General features: G+C 48.3%; 1 protein-coding gene across 2 annotated transcripts; it reads left to right on the top strand.

Moving 5' to 3' along the window:
- Nucleotides 1-1520: 1520 nt before the first annotated feature.
- Nucleotides 1521-8124, top strand: LOC102306569 (adipocyte plasma membrane associated protein). Of its 2 annotated transcripts, none has more exons than XM_005943016.3 (9): nucleotides 1521-2067; nucleotides 2372-2488; nucleotides 2771-2886; nucleotides 2961-3053; nucleotides 3870-3989; nucleotides 4203-4377; nucleotides 4568-4702; nucleotides 5937-6129; nucleotides 7139-8124. In XM_005943016.3, the coding sequence occupies exons 1-9, from the start codon at nucleotides 1976-1978 to the stop codon at nucleotides 7346-7348; spliced, it is 1251 nt and encodes a 416-aa protein (XP_005943078.1). In that variant the 5' UTR covers nucleotides 1521-1975; the 3' UTR covers nucleotides 7349-8124. The 2 variants fall into 2 exon arrangements, with proteins under 2 accessions (XP_005943078.1, XP_005943079.1); XM_005943017.3 differs by having other exon boundaries at nucleotides 1525-2067; nucleotides 3873-3989.
- Nucleotides 8125-9430: the final 1306 nt, after the last annotated feature.

Here is a 9430-nt window from a genome sequence, read left to right as displayed (position 1 = left end):
TTTTTGTTGTTTCCTGATTTCTAAGAATTGGGAGAACAATTACATGCTAACAAAATGATGCATTTTGGTTGCCCATGTTTGGTGTTGCTTTGGGCTTAGGGTAATCACTGACGATGACTTACACCTAAAAGAGCTCAAAATCAGAAAACGTTGCTCTAAAACATGTTGACATGGTAAATGAAAATGAACAATAATCAAAATTGATCATGCAAACTGAAAGACTACTTACTATGTTTCTCTTGTTACTTCATTAGCCTCAGTGTTCTCAGATCATTCTTTACATAAAAGCACCCAGTTGTCTTGCAAAGAATGTGTAGGATTAGTGAAATCACACACATTCGAAGATACTGGTAGTTATTGTTTCAAATGCCTATTTCATGACAACCAGGCTAAATTCATCTAAGGGAGTATGAAAGAGATTATCTGGATGCTGAAATGATTGGTAAAATACATTAGGCCAATAATAGTAGACCTGTGCTACATTTGTCCAGCTAGGCAACACATATTTCTGCATAAGAGATACATGAGACACCCTTTAAATAAGCAAATTTCATGTTTAAAACATGGAAATGCAGCCAAAATGGACCATACAATGGCCTCAGTGAATGCGTAAATACCTTAAACTGTTGTTGATTTTGGGAAGTTTCAGATAGTTTGGATTCATTAATGACTTTTATTATGTTTTCATTTTTCCCATCTTGTTTTTTTTTTCAGCTTGCATTGAAAACAGGAAGTTTCATTTTTCTCCAGAAATCCAAATAATCAGCACCAGGAAAAGCTCAGGTTTGCTTTATGATGGTCGTTTGTCAGAGTTATATGAGTTTGGGAGAAACTGTGGCAAAGCTGGAAGGAGGCAGAGGTTGTGCCCGTACATGAACCAGGGAAATACAGACCTGTTATCATTATACATCTGTAAAATAATGGAGCGAATGAATGAAAGACTAAAGCACTACACAGAAAGTAAAGGAGAGGAGGAGCACAGGAAGGAGTGGGGTGACCGATAGTCCTCTTTTCCCTGGACATGTCCACTTTCCACGTTCTGTCCGGGGGGATTTTCGAGACTGATGAAAATGTCCGGGTTTTTCTATAGGCCTACAGAGGACCCATATGTGTGACATCATCCCGAGCTGCTGCTTTGCGAGTGGTTGTTCTGCCTGACAGACGGGACAGGGCGCGGCTGATGATGTTTAGAAGAAGCCAAAGCGCAAGTGCAGCTTTTCAGACGAACCGCAAAAGAAATTTCCCTCGTACCGTCGCGGGACTGGTCATCTTTCTTATACAGATGAGGCTTTATTTCTGTACTATTATTTTAATTCCAGAGGTTTTTAAGTTGTTGTTTTTGCACTTGTTGGCTTGTAAAAGCCTGTATGACATTTTTTATTTCACCGTTCATTAACCGCACAGAGAAGGCATGGGTTAAATATGTTAACATTTTCTTTAAGTAAACATTATTAAAGTTCTTCATGACTGGGCCAAGTGTCCTCTTTTTTGGAAATCACAATATGGTCACATTTCAAGAATAAGATGTGGACATACTGGTTCGAACACTACACTGTTGATGGTGGGGAAATATAACAGGGAAATGTGAGGAAACCGTGGATCATGTCAGTATCAGGTGGAGAGAAGCCCACTGACCCACTGACCCAGAACCTCGGTGACATGAAGATGAATCTGGATCTTACTGATTTACTGGACTCGAGAAGTGAAGGTTAGCGGGCCTTGTTCCAGTTTGTAAAAGAGGGTAAAATGTTTGGGAGGACGGAGGGTTTTGTAGAGGTCGTTCCGGTCCACACCGGCTGGTGGCGGTAGTGCACCGTTTTGTTGTTTGCCAACCGCCAACAACATTTAGAAGAAGACGAATCCCTGCTCGCTGTCAGAGCAGGCTGCTGCTTCACTCGCTCCAACAAGCACCGAACCTGCACACGGTGACCGCGCGCTTTGCAACCGAGCCAAACCGAACCGAGCCGAGCGCAACATGAACGAGTCGGCGGGACTGCGCTTCCGGCGGCTGCACCGCCCGCAGGTGATCACCGACGAGCTGCCGGAGCAGCGGCGCAAAGGGTCCAGGTAAGAGCCGCTGGGTTTGTTCTCACCGAGGCGGTGTTGAGCAGCCCACGGGGACACGCTGCGTGTTTCTGTTAGCCTTCGTGTTCGGGGTCTTCTCACTCACACACGTTGACTCTTTCCACGCTCGCCTCGTTAGCTCGTGATGCGCACCTGTAAATGTGATCGTGCAGGTGTGTTTACGAGGACGCCTGCATTAATGAAGCTAGTGTGGGAAACGCGGTTGATCGTGGGGTCCGGTGGGTCCGGTTCCGGGGTGGGTCCCTGAGGAGCCCCGCTGCAGTCACGTCTCTGTTTCTGCTCTCAGCACCTACAGCGGGAAGATCTTCCGGGTCACGCTGCTTTCTCTGGGCGTCCTCCTGCTTCTTCCTCTCCTGGTCATCATCCTCATCCTCGAGTCTCCCATCAAGCCTGAAGTCTTCACGTGAGTGACACAAGTCAGCCGCTTAATGAATAATTCGTTTGGCTACAAACATCAGCGCGTTCAGAAATGAGTTTAGATGTTTTCAAAATAAAATCCATAAAAACGTGTGAAAGATCCCAATGTTTCAATCCTGGAATAACTCGATGAATAAAAACAGAAAGTAACTCTGTGATCTGAAACTGTCTGTTCAGAGAAAGTCACAATATTCATGTTAAATCCTTTTTGAAATAAAAGTTAACGAGTTTTTGCTGCTGCCCCTGCTGGTCGGTCGTGGTGCTGCAGGCTGAAAGAACCGCCCATGATGAAGGGCTGCTGGGAGCCCAACCTGAAGCTCAGAGAAGCTCAGAGACTGTTTGAGGACCAGCTTGTCGGGCCCGAGTCCATCGCCAACATCGGAGGTTGGTGTCAGACGTCGGCGGCGACCACGGCGAGGAGCGCCGAGAGCTGACAGATTGTCCCTCTGTGTCTGCAGATGTTCTGTTCTCGGGAACAGCTGACGGGAAAATCGTGAAGCTGGTCGGTCGGAGGATCCACATGGTGACGAGACTCGGGAAGCTGCCGTGTGGTGAGTCGTGCTCGTTTGTGCTTCCGGTCTTCACGTGCTGCCTCCTCTTCCTGTGCGCTGTCAGAGTTTATGGGCGTGGCCTGGACTTCAGGTTAGAAACACTTCAGCATGTCCAGGTTTCATGTGTTAGCCGGCTAGGCGAAACCTAAATGATTGCGACGCGGTGCTCACCTGTGTCCAGGTGTACCCGCCTCCCTCTGCTCAGGGCTTTAAACCTTACATCATGTGACGGAGCTGCAGGTGAGCCAGCCTGAGCTCTGTCACATGCTGACAATGAGCGAGGCTGACGGGATCAAACCGTCAGCCTGTGTTGAGCAAGGCGTTACTGTCAGCCTGCCTGCAGCCACACGCTTGCTTCATTTTGGAGTTTCCCAATAAATAACTGACAGTTCGACCTTCAGCCCTGATCTGCCGCTTTCAACACAAACACGTGAGAGACCTCGGATGAACCCGGCGACACGCTCAAACCTGCACAGCGTCACAGCACACCTGACACGCAGGTAACAGCACGCCGTCTGCTGACTCCAACTCAAACCAGCTGATTAAGCTGAAGTTTCTGGTTTAAGTGTAAACTTTCAGCCAGGTGTGTCAGGAAGAACCTGAACAGGAAGTTCAGGTCAGCGAAGGTAACGTGAGCTCGCTGTGGTGCTTCCTCCAGCAGGAAGCAGAAGCTCTGAGCTTTGTGCTCGTTGACGTTTGGAGCCTGTTTGTGCCAAAATAAAAGAATCGAACAACCTGAAAAGATTTCTTTTTAACCTTCCTCACACGTCTGTGTCCAAGCACACCTTGCACCCTTTCTGATTGGTCGATGTCCAGCAGGTTCCAGAGAGGACGAGCCCAACTGCGGGAGGCCGCTGGGGATCCGAGTCGGACCCAACGGGACGCTGTTTGTAGCCGATGCCTACCTGGGTCTGTTCGAGGTCAACCCCACCACAGGTGAGTGATCATACAGCCTGATCCCACTTCCCACGCTTCCTGCCTGCTGGGCTCAGGTGAGTTTCGTAGATGTCTTGTGACTGAAAGGTTCTGGCGCCCAAAAATCTAATTCTGGGTTTTACTGTAGCACATCTGGATCAAAGCTAACAGCTGGACTGTATTCGTGCTGAGTCATGTGATCAGGTGGAGCGGACTGTGTGTTTTTCTTTGCAGGTGAAGCGACCAGGTTGGTGAACGGCGGCCAGGTTGTCGCAGGGAGGAAGCTGTCATTTATTAACGACGTGGCGGTGACGCAAGATGGAAAGAAGGTGTACTTCACCGACTCCAGCAGCAGGTGGCAGCGGAGAGACTACATGCACCTCATCATGGAGGCCACGCCCGACGGCCGGTACCTGCGTCCAACGAGTGTCTGAGAGCGCTGACAGTCAAACGTCTTATTAGAATGGCGTTTATTAATCATCCATACGTCGAAACATCTGTGTATCAGTTCACTTTAGTGTGATTACTACTTCCTGTTTGTGACATGTCACATTAAAAGCCTGGCAGCGGTTCTCTAACGCGAGCCGTTTCATCCTCAGCGTCCTCGAGTACAACACCGAGACCAAGGAGCTGACGGTGGTGATGGAGGACATGCGATTCCCAAATGGCATCCAACTGCTGCCGGACGAGGAGTCGGTGCTGGTGGCGGAGACCACCATGGCCCGGATCCGCAGGTAACCCACCCGACTCACCTGTGCCTGCGAGACCATCCGAGGCAGAGAAGTTCAGAACGTCCAGCACAAACTAAAAACCTCAGAGTTAAAAAGATTTAACGTAAAATCTCGAGCAAATCAAACCAGGCTGCCATCTGCGTTCTTTAACTTCCTGTGTGAGCCACTCGTGTACGATGGATGTTAAACAACCGTCTGCGATGGAGCACAATGGCGCTCTTGCTGGATCTCGGTTGCCGTGGAAACAGGCTCTGAGATCATCCAACCCTTTTTTTTTTCTTTTCTTTTTTTAACCTACATCAAGTGTGTGAGTGAGAGAGGGAGTCACGTCTTTCTGCGTTTGTGGGGTTTACATGTTAGAGACCGCTGCAGTGAGGACGTCTGTTTTACGGGGACGCGTCTGCACTGTGAGGACGTTTAGTGAAGGTTCACACGTGCTGGTAGAAATCAGGCACGGTTACATAATATGTTACGTCAGCGACACACTGGTCCTGACACACACAGAAAGACGTGAGCATCTACAGGTATTAATATCTTTGTGGGGACCAACAATTGGATGTTTATTATACCTGTGGGGACCAACAATCCTTATTGGGACCCAAATCCACATCCCCACCAGATTGAAAGTATTTTTGAGACTCAAAATGTGGTTTTGGTGTCAGGTTAGGTTACAGTTAGGTCACGGTTATTTAGCGTAAGCAATGAGATGTCCCCACGAGGATATGAATACGCGTGCGCGTGTGTGTGTGTCAGGTGTTTTGCTTCCTTCCTGTCAGGCTCTGGCCTGAGCGGCGTGTGAACAGTAAACAGGTCTGTGGTCACGTCTGTTTTGAGTTACAGCCAATCAGAAACATGCAGTTCATTACACTCAGGTCACGATGACATAAATCAATATTTCTGTTGCAGCTGTCAGTCTGACCTCTGCAGTTGTGCTAACCCAGGATTTTAAGCTTTAATCATGTTCATCTTTTCTAATTAAAGAGACTAAAACATAAATGTTCTGTTTGGAAAAATGTTTTTTAACCCGCTTTTGTTTTGAAATAAATAAAATATTTGTAAACATTTAATAAAAAATGGATATATCTGCTGTGACATCACCCGCTGCCGGGTGAGGTTCCCTGTGGCGTGAGCGTTTGGGTTTTGGCCCCCAGAGGCCGCTCAGCGTCACAGACAGCTGATCGGTGTCATGTGATGCAGTTTGTACGTTTGTCTGTCATGTGACGCTCTTCTGCACCAGGGTCCACGTGGCCGGGCTGAATAAAGGCGGGATGGACACGTTCGTGGACAACCTGCCGGGTTTCCCTGACAACATCCGCCCGAGCTCCACCGGAGGGTACTGGGTGGCCATGTCGGCGGTGAGACCGAACCCCGGCTTCTCAATGCTGGACTTCCTGTCCCAGAGACCCTGGATCAAAAAGTTCATATTCAAGGTAAAAACAGACTTTTATACACATTTAAAATTAGACCTGATTATAATGTCTGGAATCTGACAGTGATGGCGGGGAGGTGATGGCAGTCACATGGTGGCGGGGAGGTGATGGCCTCTGGCACGTTGTGGATGCTGAGAGCGGATTCTGTTAACGTCAGAGCAAAGGCGCCGTTTGTGCAGGAGCACGGCTTACATCCGTTGGCGCCTGAGCGGGGGAGGGTCATTTCTGTGATGTCACCTGACGTAGGCACGGGTGTAGCATGTGTTAATGTCGCTGACCGTCAGTTTTTATCTGATGAAAGCAGGCGATATATATTAAAAATGGCGAACGAGAACAAAACTGAAGATGAAGTTTTCATCAACGAATAAAAGCGAGATGAAAATATCTGCAGAGACGAGAGCCAATCACAAATGACTGAGCTGTGTAGCAAGGTGGCACGAGTCTGGAAGCGATCCAATCAGAAGCAGCCTCTGCTACAGCTAATAAGACGCTTCGTAAACCGCGTGGAGCGGCCGTCACTGGGGGTCTGCTGTCATCTTCTGTTTAGTTTAGGAGGAAACGTCATTCAGAGTGTTCGACCTTTGACCTTTGGTTTAATTATCCTCGGCACACACTCAAGTGAGCGCCACGAGTCAGCTGGGTTTGACCCCCAACCGATTTAATGATCATTACTAACGACGTTGCTAAAGTTAAAACTCCGTCACGTGTACGACTCCCACTGGTTTGTGGGGTAAACGGCAGTGAACTCTGGAGTGATGATGCGTTTCAGAGCGCCTCTCCTTCGTCCTGGTGTCCGGGAACATGAATGAGTCATAACCCAGAGTTTTGTAATCTGATTGGCTGCTCTGTCTGCAAACTTTGACCTGGAGCGAGCGCTGTTGCATCAGACACTGGAAAACATGAGCAGTGGTCACGCCGGGTTCATCACCGTCACAGAGCACGCCTGATTTCCCTTTAACTCCTTCCTGTCTGTCTCCTTCTCTCTCACCTTTCCTCCACCCTCCTGCAGCTCTTCAGCCAGGATATCCTGATGAAGTTTGTTCCCCGGTACAGTTTGGTTGCAGAGCTCCACGACGGTGGCGTGTGCACGCGGAGCTTCCACGACCCCAACGGCCTGGTTGCAGCCTACATCAGCGAGGTCCACGAGCATGATGGGAATCTGTACCTGGGCTCCTTCCGCTCGCCGTACATCGCCAAACTCGACCTCAGCAAGGTGTAGAAGATTCAAAAAGACGACACGCAGACAGACATTTTTGTGACTTTGAAATGTTAACACGGCGTTAACCCGTCTCTGCCGGCTCGTTCCGCAAATTAGAGTTCCAGCCTTGGAAATATCCCGAGAATGACTTCACCCAGCGCCACCTACAGGCTGTCCCAGGAATTGGGCAGCATTCCCATTTGTGGCTAATCTCTGTTGATTTTTCCTTTTTTATTAAGATTCATGCAGCTTTAGATTCATCACCGTTTTTGATCATTTCTTCCCTTTTCGACGGTATTTTGTTTGACTGCTATGTTTAGACTTTTTATTCAGAACAAAAGTGTCCAGAGAAACGAGGTTTGTTTTTGTGTTTGTGCTTTTTCTTCACTGAAAACCACTGCGACTACAGCGTTCACCTGCGAGCTAACTCAAGCTAACTAAAGCATACGTTACCTAATGGATTTAAGCTAGCAAGTTAGCTCGTGGCCTAGTTTTTTTTTTGTTTTTTTTAATTGTACTCTTAGGGGCGGGGTTTGTTCCCTTCAGTCATAGTGCAGGCTTACAGATGCTTTGATTAGCAGTTAGCCTGAGCTAACCTAGCTGCCTGTGACTAACTTTGTTTACACAGAAGAAGAGCGGTTAGTCACGGTGATGATCAACCTCCTGCTAACGCTGATGTCAGATTACAGGCTGCTTGAGTAACTGCTTCGCCCTCTCGGGACGATTTAATGTGTTTTGATTGGCTATTGTCTGCACTACTGCGCTTGCACTTTTTTTTTTTTTTTTTTTTTAATAAATCTCACACACGTTGGGATGTGATTGTGGGCGTGTCTTTAGTGACAACCAACCAGTCACGAGAGAGGCTAACACACCCTACCTGTAACTGTGCTTACATACTTCAGGCTACAGTGATTGATGTCACATTACAGACTGTTTAACCAATCATCTTGCCCCTCCCAGGATTTCTTTGTAATTTCTTTGTGATTTGATTGGCCAACAGCACTGAAATATTTATATAATAGCAGTTTGATGGGCTAGCGTCTGAACGGGTTAGCTTGGGTGCTTTGGGAGGATTCAGGCGTTGCTTTAGGGTTAGATTGATAGATGGATAGGGGAGATCTTTTGTGACAATACTAATGTAGGGATTACCTGGCAACTGCTGGTCGCTAAGGAAAAATGTGTTCTCCCAGCAGGTTGCTGATAGTCACAAGTGTGAAGTTGGTCGCTCCAGTTTCCCATAGTGGAAGATGCTGACTTGGCTGCAGATGTTAGCTAGCTAACCAGCGAACATTGATGAAATTAAAAAGCGCAGCACAAACTGGAAACAGTGATGGCTCCTCTTCAAAATAAAAGCTGTCTCTATCCACAGAAACTAACAAAATAAGCACCTTTTACTTTGAAGGCACCGTTGCTTAGCGACATGTTTGAAAGTGTCCACAGTGGACTCCTCTGTTAGCGTCTAAATCGATCACAAAGACGTTTTGAGCGGCTTCCTCTGTGAGTCCCGATTTCACGCCGGTGACTGTCGGTGACCTCCTGCTGCCACTCGCCCATCAGCTGGGAGCGCATACGTTTTTCTAGCGACCAAGCTTCAGACCTGTGGCACCGAAGCTACGTCCACACTGGAAGCAACATGGCGACTTCAAGCCTTTCTTTTCACAACTTCCAGACAGGTGACTGAAATGTCGTCCAATGAGAGCGCAGGATACCACTGATGAACACGGGTATGGCCTGTTTGTAGAGTTACCTGGGTAACCAGAACCGGGTGCAATCAGCTGTCACGAAACGTGGCGAGCAAATTGCTTCTGTTGTGGATGCAGCTGGATGTCCTCGCTGATCACCTCCCTCACACTGATGTCTGTTGGACGTCGCGAAGCGTGGACTCACATTCTTTGTGTCATCTGAGCGAGTCTGAGCTGTTATGAGGAGCTGTCCTCCTCCTCTTGTCCTCCTCCTCATGCCCCCTCCTCCTCCTCCTCCTCATGACCTCCTGCTCATGCCCTCCTCTTCCTCTTGTCCTCCTGCTCATGCCCCCCTCCTCCTCTTGTCCTCCTGCTCATGCCCCCCTCCTCCTCTTGTCCTCCTGCTCATGCCCCCCTCCTC

Source organism: Haplochromis burtoni, unplaced genomic scaffold, assembly GCF_018398535.1.
Source record: "Haplochromis burtoni strain Fernald_Lab_line unplaced genomic scaffold, NCSU_Asbu1 Contig_359, whole genome shotgun sequence".
NCBI classification, from domain to species: domain Eukaryota; kingdom Metazoa; phylum Chordata; class Actinopteri; order Cichliformes; family Cichlidae; genus Haplochromis; species Haplochromis burtoni.
This window is presented reverse-complemented; position numbering and strand designations above follow the sequence as displayed.